Below are 12,272 nucleotides of genomic sequence, written 5' to 3'. Positions count from 1 at the left end.
AATTACTTATAGAAGCGGACAATGCCTCTTCGTCATTACGGTTAAAGCGGTTCTTGCTGGGCTATTCGATTGCGGTCACGGTCCAGTAACTGACAGCAGGACCTAGCATTGTTGACCAGAGATTTAAATGTATGCGCATGTGTGTGCTCCCATCGATTTAAAAGAGTGCTGCCAACGTGATCGCGATGCTGACAACTGCTAGAAACGCTTCTTCATCTCGATATCTAGCGCCTATGATAGCACAACGTCGATAGACTTCTTGAACCCAACAGTGTAGCATGACAAAATTTCCTTAGATCATATTCTCTTCTTCTAGTTCTAGGGTGCCTATAATAGTTCAGACGCGTCTGGTAGAAGTCCCACAATAACTTTGACTATTCTTGGGCCGGCGTACCAAAGTAGACTCTCTAATTCGTTCTACAAATGACTAATATTTCATTTCCCAGCCAAGAAGCCTATCGCACAGAAAACCCACATTATAGATAGATACTTATCTCATCTATTCAACCTGGTAATAACAACGCATTCGAGTGTACGACAAAAATACTTAGAAATAACGTTGTCCTTAAGGCTAACCCGCAATAATATTTTACCAAATTTTTTAATAGTAACTTGATTTCTTTTCTTGGAAGCTACCGCATATGCTCAAAGAATACTGTAAAGCTGTACCAAACTTTTTCAATGAAGTGTCAATATATAATAACAATGATAATACTAGCGATTGTTTGTTCAAAAATGAACGCATAATATTTTACAATCCTGGGGGAAAGCTGGGGATGTTCATAAGGAAGGTGCGTTTTAAAATTATCCGCGTAAACAAAGATGGAGAAATCAGTTTACGTTCCCATAGCTCAGGCATGTTCCCAAAATTTAGAAAATAACAAACAAAAAACCATTTAACGCATTGTTATATATATATATATATATAACAATGCGTTAAATGTTTTTTTGTTTTAGATTATATATATATATATAAAATCGTCGATAAGCCCGTCGATGTAAATTTATAGCTAATTCCCGTAACCCAAATAGAGCTCTGTAAGTCGTTTAGTAACTATTAACTACAAACACGTATGTAGAAATGTATAGACAACTATGAGAAACTACTACTGCGTCAAGTACAGCTGAAGTTGCCTATGTCGTTCAACAGTCATAAACGCGAAATTAATACCAGAGCCGCATCAAAATGATATCAGTAATTGCTGTTAAATGTATGGCACGATCCCATTCGTCTTGGTACTACCTCACCGCTTTGCCTATATATCTTGCCTCTGTGATATGTTTGCGGCATACTTACAGTGCTGTGACTCTAATGAGGTTCGGGGGATCGTCAAAATCAGGGCTGCAACTTCACTATTATCAAAAGATGAACAACGGGCACGTCGGGATAGATCCTCAAGCGCTGGCCGTCCGTCCACCAATTTTTTAGACACTTCCACAGCGTCAATTTATGGGTGACGTCTTGATTGGGTTCGAGTTCCAAATTAAGCTGTCTCGAATACGGCCAACAACAGGACCTCTCCTTAGTCCTCTATAGTGGTTATTGTACCAGCCACCAATGAGAAACTTTAATAGAAAACAAGTCTTTAACATTTGTCAGGACGACACCGTAGCTGTATTTATCGATTTCAGGAGCAAGTATTTTCGGAGAGGTATATTTTGTTTGATCCGATATTTCGCAGCTTGAAAAATTAACTAGTGCAACACTGTGGCTGTCATCGGCCACGATTTGATCAGAACAATGAAAAATATTCAACTCTATCTCTTTCGGCTCCATGATTTGGTTTGCTTACATCCTTCGGAATTTTACTAAAGTCATAGCTAGCAATCCATAAGTTAACTATTTTACATAAAGCTTGAAATTTTTGTTGACTTAGATCGTTTCATCACCCGACGATTTAAGTGAGCTTAACTTAAAGAAGTTGTCCACAAGGCGAAATTCGCTTAATGCTTCTTTTTCTTAAGGTAATCCTCATGAGCCTTCTTGACGATGGCAAGTTTGCTGTTCTCATCCTGGATCGGCAGATCCTTGTATGGAGGGTCTTTTGTGCCATGCACCATGAGCGTCCATTCAAGCACAAATCCTTCGAGGTTTTTTGCAACACTTGGTTTCTCTTGCTTTGTCTGTTTTGTATCGCCTTCCTGAGCGCCAATATGCGCTTCTAGCTGCCAACGCCCCTTCGGGTTTTCGCCCCAAGTATGTGTTGTCATAAACGGCCACTTCGTAAAACCGTCTCTGTGGTCGTCGTCGTGGGGTCGACGGCTCAAAATCATCGACCTGAAACGAACGTTCTTTGAATCAAAATTGCATCGCCGCTAAGCTCTGCCACCCGCTCAACGAACCGAGTTAAATAAATGTTTAAATTTAACGTTTGCTAGCGCGGTTTCGGAGGGCTGGCTTTCAGCATGGAACGGATTGCATCCGCGCCAGGTTTCGAACCCATATCACACCCTGCCCTGCAGTTTAGTATTTTAACAAGTCAGTACTGACCCATCACGAATACTATTGTAACTTAGTAGTTTATTTATAATTACTAATAGCGTTTTAAAAAACGACACTCAAGATCAGAACGAAACACTTTGCTGAGCGCAGTCACAAGAGGGCAATGTATCTGAAACGAAGAACATTCAATCTGGAACCTGTACGCAGATTGCGATGAATCGCACCGCTCTGCGTTCAAATGAGATTTTCATTTTAGCTTAAAAAATGGGCGAACCAATCAGTTATTTCCAGAACCTCGTTCGTTCTCTTGGAAAGAACGAGTATGTCCGTTATTTCGGTCGGTGCTTACCGAGTGCCTGATGGCGACACCAAATAGAGGGTAACCTCTCCCCGTCGAGTTGCGTTTAGACTGAGAACAGCCTGTACGTGCTCTATGTAATTCACTTCGGTCTCCTTGCCGGCACATGCGGTGGTCTCAATTTTTATGGTGGCAGAGGAGCCCTCCGTGAAGCGCCTGTGAAGAAATATAATAGCAAGCAATGTAATTTACTTCTGCAAAAAGTCCTCAACGGAGCATCTAACACTGAACAGTTTCTGTTTATTGTTTTAGTATTCTCTTCAAATATAAAGCGAACTCCTTTTGGGATATTTCTTTCTCTTTAGGCGCTGAATGTTTTGAGCGAGATCGCCGTATTGAACAAGAAAGCCATTGTTTTTGCAAAAGCAAACAAAAGCCTTTACCTGGGTGTGCGAACAGCCCCGGCTTCGCAATGGTATCTCGGCGGTACGGTCTTCCACTCAGTTGCCAATGCTACCATTGCTCCTGCATCCATGACCCCATAGCCAAACAAATGGTTGAATTCTAGGCCGACACCGTTCATTTTCCAGTGGAATCGCTTCTTAGCATCGTACAGAGAATTCCGCTTGGACGTAAGGACTGTCAGATGTTGGACGTCGCGCCAAGTCAACTGAGGACTAACGGTTCGAAACGAAGCACACGACAAATGCGCATTACACATACGAAAATTTAGAGGAACGATTGAGATCACTTCATTAATGATTTGTTAAAGACCTCTCATAAAACACGTGTTACCGATTTAGGTGACACAAACTCTATTCGTTTGCTGAATGCTGATACAACATTTTGATAATGTATCGGGGTACAGTTTGAGATGGACGATTGTTGTTAATGAACGGTCAAGTGATTTACTATATTTGTAATGTGGCTAATTTCTAGTTCGACTACATTCAAAGCATCGGGACTAGCAGCGTTCTTGTTGTGCCGTTAACTAGTCCCCAACTAAACCGTAGAAGACGGCGGCGCTTCAGAACAGAATTCCCTTCGAAGACAATCTATTCTGGTTGTGTAGTTGGTCCATTGCGCAGAAACGGAAGTGGCGTTCCAGGATATCTCGGGAAAACAACGCTCACCTTGTGGGCTAAGTAGCAATAGAAAAAAAATAATAAAACTAAGACGAACTTAGATATGTAATTTGGTCACCAAGCCTACACGATACTAGGTATCTGTGCCACACAAAAATATTGCATGGGCTTTATTTCTTACTTTGCCTCAAGGGCCAAGGCGAAAACACCGGCAGCCTCAGGAGCGGCAGCTGATGTTCCAGAATGAGTTTTTGTGCACTTCCCATAGAGATCTGTCGTCGCCTGCAATTAAATATATTATAACTATGAAATTAAGTGAAATTATTAATTAAGTGTTGAACTGCAATTATCGGTAATAGAGCAGTTAGCGATTAATTATTTGGCTAATTGATGGGTTACTAAACGCAAAATAACGATCATAGCACTCCAATGGAACAGTATTCTTCAATGGACTTTGTGAAGATTTTCCTATTGCGCAGCAAATGCAGCCAATGACCGCGGATTCTTTTCAAGTGTATTTTGACATAACTTCCTTGCTTCATACGGGAAGCAAGGAAGTTATGTCAACTATAATAATTAACTATTAGATAGATGTGTCGAAACGCTGTTGTGAGTAGCTTATTTTCAACATCATAGCTTCGCCAGCTTGGGGGGCACTTATTGGGGGTCAATCTATTGCCAGACACTCCAGTCCATTGCCCAGACGAGTGTGCCAAGTGCGTATCGGCTGTTGCTATTTATGTATCGTTCGATTTCCCTTCAGCCGCTGTAGTTTTTCATATTCGATGTAATGGATTTGTTTTTAAATCGTTTTTAAATGTATTTCTAAATCTGTAAAACATCTAGTTTGAACATGACGATTCTGCGTGTTAATATTTGTATTCAGTGTAATTAAATTTGTAGTTTGGCTGCACGATAGCAATTTTATTTAATTACCATACTTTATCATACACGACGCTACAGGCGACTCACGGTGCTACACGTCCTGCAATCTTCCTCAGTATCATACAGATTATCCGCCATATTCCGCGAAGATGGCTGAGAAGCCACGGAATTCAAAACCGCCAATAAAGAAAGAAGATACGCATATGGCGATGCATATTTAACGAAGGCATCAGGTTCATCATCACGCTATACGTTTAGCGCAGTCCAGGGGCCACATCGCCACCAGTACGTATAGGGTCAAATGTGGGACCGTATAGTAGTAACTGCGATTAAATTTAAGTATGAGGGCGCCTTCAGTGTTCGATTCTTGCTCCAGTGTGTTTTTATTGGATCCCGACTGAGACCCGGGTAATCAAGCGATTCCCATTCGAAGGTCTCTGTGATGTATGTTTATGCGTGGCGGCCTATCTCCCGTAAACGACTTCTTGTGCGAATGAATGCATTGCTGATTCAGCCCATCGCAACTGGGCGCAGTACTCCCAGTTCTAATGTTGTCACTTGCAACGCTCATCGTTTTCCCATGGTGGGCGTGTCCAACCTGGGTGAAAAGATGGTCCGACGTTTCTACCCCTTACATGGTATAGTACAACTGCCAGCTCTTATGAAGTTACAACGCGGTTTTCGATGGTCGACCGTCTCGAAGTCCGAGAGCCACTTGAGTTAATCGGCGAGCGACTTGCTCGTTTGCTACCTTCGTTTTGATCAAATTTCTAGAATATGCAAACTTTCAACAGAATGGGGAAAAAGTCTCAATTGTTTGCAACTGCGAAGTTTTAGGCACAAGCATCATTGCCAACATTGCCAAACTCCGTAATTGCCCTGATCCAAAGACGTCGGCGACGTATGTTATACGGAATTGTGGTCTTATTAATTTCTATTACCTGTGGATATTGCTATCAAAAAGCTCGTATTAACCGCTTTTTCCACTAACTCATCTGTCTCACCTGGATCTCGACACTTTACTCCATGGTGCGTATGGCAAGCAGATTGGCAGCCAATCCAGGAATATTTCGACACTGCTATTTCTGCTATATAAATAAATTATTTTTTTAGATTTCGGAATACCTGAAGGAGTCGATTTGTCTATCGTAACGAAATGGAGCTCGCTTAAAAGTTTATGTAGGTGACATTCTTTTCCTGATTTTATTCGGGGTACATCCCGTTACATATAAACTAACATCTGGACTCTATTTATCGTAATAGCAGTTGTTTTTTCTTGTTATTCCAATATGGTAGAATAATACGTCTTTTACAATATACACACAAAATACAACGTCTAATAATAATAATGATGCCTTTACAGAAGCCACAAGGGGACAGGTCCACTCGTGTTTCGAAATGCTTTGCTATTCAGCCCTGTGTAGGCTACAATCGCCTTATCCTAGATATAAATATGGAACCCACTGTGCTTATTAACGGGTTACGGTTTCAGTCAAAGCATTACTTTTGACTTTATAGAAGCAGTGCTTTATGGCTGTACACTGTGCCCCCATCGTAACACGCCCTACAACGATGCAAATGTATCCTACTGCCTCTCAATGTAATCAATTCATAATGAAATCAGTGGTCGTCGCTATTAATTTCCTAGGCAAGCAACAGTTTGGTACAATTAGCTTCATAGGTACTTTTGTATGGTAGTGATGCTATAGAAAGGGCTCAAGGTAACACCCAGTTAAAGCCGCTCATAAAAAGCAGGGAACAACATATGATACAGAGCTATGGTTGGGCGAGATCGCTTATACTACCGAAACGACAACTACTAGGAAAATAGTTTCTGGCAGACGTGAAACAATGTAAAAAAGGAAAATGAAGAAAAATAGGTGACGCGGCTTCGTTTTGTGGCAGGTAATTACCACAGCAAAATATTAGTAAGCATTAGAAAAGAAGAAGGAACCTTCACCTGAAGCTTGGCAAAGGACATCTACCCAAAAACCTTGCCTTTATAAGACCGTCTAAGAAATTCGAGTTGTCTTGAATTGGATCCATTGTATTAGTGATTTACCTACACCTTTATCAGATTGCCCGGAACTGCCAAACACACATACATTTTAAAACCTGCGCTCACCCACACTAACGCTGATCGCCTCACAAAGTAATCCTGCTAGCCCAGCAAACCTCGTAAATTGGTCATTTTGCTCTCACCCATGTTTAGACCCGAACTTACAACTCTTACCAAATTAACCACTAATGTACCCTGGGGTATGCTTTTCCCTAAGTATTTTCCAATGAGAAGAAGAAAAATGGCAAAAGTGCCTGTACCAATATTCAGATGTTTTGGTTGAGGGTATACGCGGATGTGGGGAGTCTCGTAAAACTCTGCATTAAATATTTTTGAAAGAAGGTTTGGAGAAGTGGCTGGGTTGCCGATGTTGCAACCTCGTGGGCGCCCCGAGCTCAACTAGAAAGCGAAGCCTCAGTTTAAAATTCAATTATTCTGTGAATTGATTTCGATCTTGTCAATACGAAGACTTGGTGTTTAAAGTGTGTATTTGGGTTATTTAATATTACCGCTAATTAAATGTAGTTTTAGACATACGATGGAATATTTTAAACCTCACCTGAACACGCAAGAAAAGAGTCGCTGAGTATGGATTACCTGCTTGTGAAATATTTTTTTTTTTTATAAAAGCTAAATGTTGAAAAAATGTATGGAAATAGACGCTATTTCTCTATTTTCTATATAGGTCGTTTCAACGTATAATATGAATAGATAATCTAACGGGACAGTCTTTGACGATGGTAAAGCCATCACACCAATCGAATGAACGGTTGGTTAGGGTCGTTAATTTTTTTAGGCAGACAATATTGAGTTCTGGAGTTCACAAGACGAGAGAAAGATACACACTTATCCGTAATGTACAATCATTATCCAACCGATAATAAAACAATCTGTGAGGCAAGGTCGTTTGTATTTTCTTGAATAACTTTATTATAAGCACAATTTAGATGGCAACATTAAAGCAAGGGAGGGGAGAGGTGTTGAAACGTAGTACGTGCGCAAGAACAAGGTGTTGATGATCTTTTTCTGTGTTTCGAAGAATCAGAGACTGGGCGAGGTCGATGAACGTATATCGATATATAGATATAAATCGCGTACGTAACACATTTAACAGTAGATTTGTGCATAACGTTGTGTGGCTTGAGGGCCATACGGAGCCTTCACTCATGTGTGTTCTGTCTATGAGTCTTTCTCTAATATACGTATGTGTATTTATACTAGCGAAAATAGTAAGTATCTTCATAATGAAATACTAGTAATTTTACTCATATATCATTTGTGTTTCTCATAAAAGCTCATAGGGAGAAGGGGAATATAAGTATCATGTCGTTAAGATTATTAGTTTGTACTTTTGTGTCGTTACTGCTTTATTGATGATTTTGACACGTTCTTTTTTTGTTAATTGTACTATATATATATATATATATATATATATATAGCCACATCACCAACATACCGTTCGGATCGTTTTATTAATCATCTCAAAAATGAGTAGGCACCCATTATAAACGCTACACGTATGAACGCATAACTTTCTGCCTCACACATGTCATCATACAGCCCTGTATTCGTTAGATCGGTTTAAATACTCTATATTATGGTAATCCTAGTGCATAATTTTTAACAAGTGCAACGCGGAAACAATTGTCCGCATCACCGATCCAACGCTTGAGTTTGTTTTTAGAGGTCAGAGCATAGCCAAAAGTTTCAACTCAGCATTTCGTATCTTACACAGTAAACCTATTTATCTTAAAGATCAACATAGATTGAGATGGAAACTTTCAGTATTTGGATGTTAGGTTTAATAAGCTTTAAGCGTTTATCCTTAATGGACCATCCTTTGGGGGTATGGCTTGGAGGTAGTCTATATCGGATAAATACAACGGCACCAGAGAGATGCATTGCACCTCACAATAAGGTTTAGGCATAAATCAAACTTACCACTCCGGTATGAGGATCTTTCGCGCCATTGGAGAACGTCGATGCAAGAGTCGATGAACAACTCTCATCATAATGAGCATTTTCTCCATTGTTAATAGCCGAGTTAATACTGACTGTCCACATCGAGGCCGCGTATCCGTCGCAGTTGCAGTCGTCTTCCTCGCCACCGTCTCCGGAAGCCCACACGTAGATGTTGCCCAGACCACGACGTCCCTTTATAATGACGAACGAAACAACAATATTCCAATATTTGAACAAATGTCTAAATACAACCCGGTCATAACACAACGCTTTCTTGAACATAAGGCATCTATCTGGTCTTTCGAGGACGCACAGTAAATCGTTATAAAACGCATGGACTGACATGGACACTGCAATACGGAGTGATAGAATGGACTGCTCACGGTTTCTTGTACCAATCGCTAATTTATCACTATTCAATAGTAAGCAAACTATAGTCAATGTATTGCTGGCTTCGCTTTAATCCGTAGGTACTATTCTCCCTTTGTCAATCCATAGTGCTCTTTATGTACGAGGAATTGCTAACAAGCCCGAAAAAATTGTGGCAAAGGGTTCCTCGATCTATTGGCCCTTGCCGATAGGTCGGACTGCCACTCGCATTATCCTGCATTAGCAACTTAATAAAGACCTAATAGTAGTTTTTTTTTAACGTATAGATCGTTCGATAGGATATCTGGACAAATCGAAATGGCCCTAACTGGTGCGTCGTGGGTGCTAAGGCAAATATGCCAATAGCACTTGTCGGATTCCAGAAATCCTAGTGGCACCTCGATAGGATAGCAAATTCTGAGTAACCAGAGCTGAGATTCTCTTTGGCTACGACAGTATGACTACGTCGTACTAAATTTGGAAAGAATGTAAATCTCATGAGCACCAGAGACACTCTGACTTAGATCATCTTTGCAGCGGACAATAAACAGTGTACGAGCTGGAAGAGACACAACAATGGTTCAAGTTCGGAGAGTGCCAACGTACTCGTTCTGTGTATGTGGGCTGCAGTTGTTAGTAGATTAGTGGAATATCTCATAACGACTTACTTCATTAACGCCTCGGACAATTGCGCGCATGGTAGCATTGCGCGGTCCGTCTACAGTCTTGCCATCGTCGGTAGGGCCCCAAGACGCCGAGTAAATGTCAATCAGGTGGGGCTCGTGACCCATCGAGTTGGCTTCGATGAGATCAGTCATGTATGGTTGGTCCAACATTCGAATGCCAGCCACCTGGAAAATGTCCGTAACAGCCCATTTACAAACGACTCTCATAACGAAATACAACTGTCACTGCGCGATGGTGACTCTAATTTTTTGTTCACTTCGGTCTACTTGTACGATTGCATGACGCTCACTAGTTGAATGCTGTGTCATTCTATAGGTAATTACATACTCTGCTTATGAAATACTAAAGCTAGCTTCTTAGGGAAGCAACATTTATGGGCACTGTATCAACATTGTTAATCACCTTCGAATTATAAGCAACTCCGACACCGCAAACACCGTTATCCCGTTTAGCGGCCACTTCGCCAGCACATCGGGTGCCGTGCGAATTGAACCAGTCATCTGTATAGCGGGGGTAAGGGAACGGATCGTTCCCAGAGAAATCGTACGAGGCACGCGCATTCTGAAATAGAGAGTGCGTATAGGTGGGGCATCTTTTAACGGAAGGTAGACAAACTTGGGATACATATTCCTCTACATTTTTTATTCCTGACACGATACGGACCCAGATTGAGGGTATCATATTCTATTTTCCACCGTTATCTGTTGTCTTTTCGTTCGACAGAAGCGTTCTTTGCTTCTCAAAGCATCTACGGAAACAACGGCTTTTACGTGTAGTGTTTTCTTGCGGATAGGTGTATATGCAAGATCATAAAAGTCAGTTATGGTAGAAGAACCACGCCATACAGAGTGTGAGTTTGTTGAACGATATTCATTTCTCGAAGTGCCTACAAGGGGTTCAGGATATAAAGAACGTGTACTACTTACGTAATTGTCTCTGAGGTCCGGATGCATATAATCGACTCCGTCGTCCATAATCGCTGTTGTTACGTTTTTACCGGTGAAACCTTGTGCCCAGGCCGCTTCCACGTTCAAATCGAGGCGGGGTTTACCACCATTCTGACCGACGTTTTTCTGTAGTTCAAGTGCAACGAGATTCCATAAACAAATCAACTCTTAATAGTATTTGACTGTCGTGTATAAATAGAAATTCACCACATCATTTTGCATGTACGCAAATCAAAATGGCTACCTATTTCAAAGCCTTTCAAACTGTAGTACACCCCCTCCCCCCTGAGTCGCTTAACGTTTGAAGGCAAAGAAGCAATTTTGGTTAACGTCTTAAATCTTAAAGACGACTAGAAGGCATATTACCTAGAGCATAGCGTGGCTCGAGTATTTATGTTGAATTGTTTAGAAATAAAGGTCACACCTTGCGCGTTTTCGAGCTAATACGGGAACAACTTCATTCGCCTTCAAAGTTCCGACCGTCTCTAAGGGTAAATGATGTTTTATTTCCTTGGCGTTAATCAACATTGACCTTCATCTTTAGCTTGAACTTACCTAATGGTCGCATAAATTTGAAGCAATAGAAAAAATGGATCTTTATGGAAAGTGTGCATGCACCCTGAGATGATTAGTGCTGAAACTTCTGGTGTTTTCGAGTTATTCATTTGTCCAAGTTGGCTAAGCTGCATTGAAACATAAAAAACAAATTTGCTAACTCAGACAATAAAAGCCATTTCGCCGCTGACGAAATCTGTCTGAATGATAAAGAGGCTCTATGTTCTATTTATATAAATTGGTCCCTCTATCAGTACTTAACAGAGCCTAACTATTATCTACTATCAGATTATATGGCTTTCAACCAGTTTATTTCACTGAAATCCTCCATCCTTAGTAATTACTTATGCTATTCGCCGTAGATTTAGAAGGCATTTTTCTCGGCACAGAGGTTCTTGCGTCCAATGCGTTGTTGTTTTGTTCCCTTGTTAGGTTCCCTTTAGCATTGTGCGGATTAGCTAAATCCGTGCTGATACACGTGTCGTACGTACGGATATGTATATCGTAGCACCTATTTTTAAACATTCCCGCCTTCTTTTTGTATCCCCCAAGATTATGCGGACAGGGATATATATACGTAGCAGTTGGAAAGTCATAACAAAATCGAAAGGGGTGTTCTGTCTTTTTTGCTTGATGTTAAGAATACTTCCTACATTAGCTAACAGCTGCTATAGCCGAGTAGTATGCATTGGTTTAGAACCAGTTAACTGCTCTATTTTGGTTACAAACAGCGAGTAAATTGCCAGTTTTTACGACCGTAAGCGAAAAATCATACTACGTTGTTTAGGCTTTTAAATACGATCTCCGATGCTCTTGTCTTTTAAGGGAGCATTTAAGATAGATACGTCGCACTTATAGCTTATCCTTCCACCAAGCCTTTTTTATACTAGCTACCTTTATAAACGTTGGTTTATGCGTGACGGCAGGCCGTAAGGCCAGCAGTTGCGGGGGGGGGGGGGGGGGTTGGGTTTTTTTGGGGGGG

The 12,272-nt window shown here is 41.0% G+C and overlaps 1 protein-coding gene across 1 annotated transcript in view; it reads right to left on the bottom strand.

Annotated features, from left to right (window-relative positions):
* Positions 1-1,585: 1,585 nt before the first annotated feature.
* amon (prohormone processing protease amontillado) overlaps positions 1,586-12,272 on the bottom strand; it is a 36,785-nt gene continuing 26,098 nt past the window's right edge. The window contains exons 4-11 of the mRNA XM_022797812.2: positions 10,715-10,861; positions 10,191-10,349; positions 9,770-9,952; positions 8,712-8,924; positions 4,008-4,108; positions 3,185-3,418; positions 2,793-2,957; positions 1,586-2,278 (exon numbers count right to left, since the gene is read on the bottom strand). Coding sequence (XP_022653547.1) covers positions 1,945-2,278; positions 2,793-2,957; positions 3,185-3,418; positions 4,008-4,108; positions 8,712-8,924; positions 9,770-9,952; positions 10,191-10,349; positions 10,715-10,861 — 1,536 coding nt within the window. The 3' untranslated portion in view covers positions 1,586-1,944. The remainder of the gene's footprint in view (positions 2,279-2,792; positions 2,958-3,184; positions 3,419-4,007; positions 4,109-8,711; positions 8,925-9,769; positions 9,953-10,190; positions 10,350-10,714; positions 10,862-12,272) is intronic.

This window comes from Varroa destructor, unplaced genomic scaffold (genome assembly GCF_002443255.2).
Source record: "Varroa destructor unplaced genomic scaffold, Vdes_3.0 BEIS01000003.1, whole genome shotgun sequence".
Classification (NCBI taxonomy): Eukaryota; Metazoa; Arthropoda; class Arachnida; order Mesostigmata; family Varroidae; genus Varroa; species Varroa destructor.
This window is presented reverse-complemented; position numbering and strand designations above follow the sequence as displayed.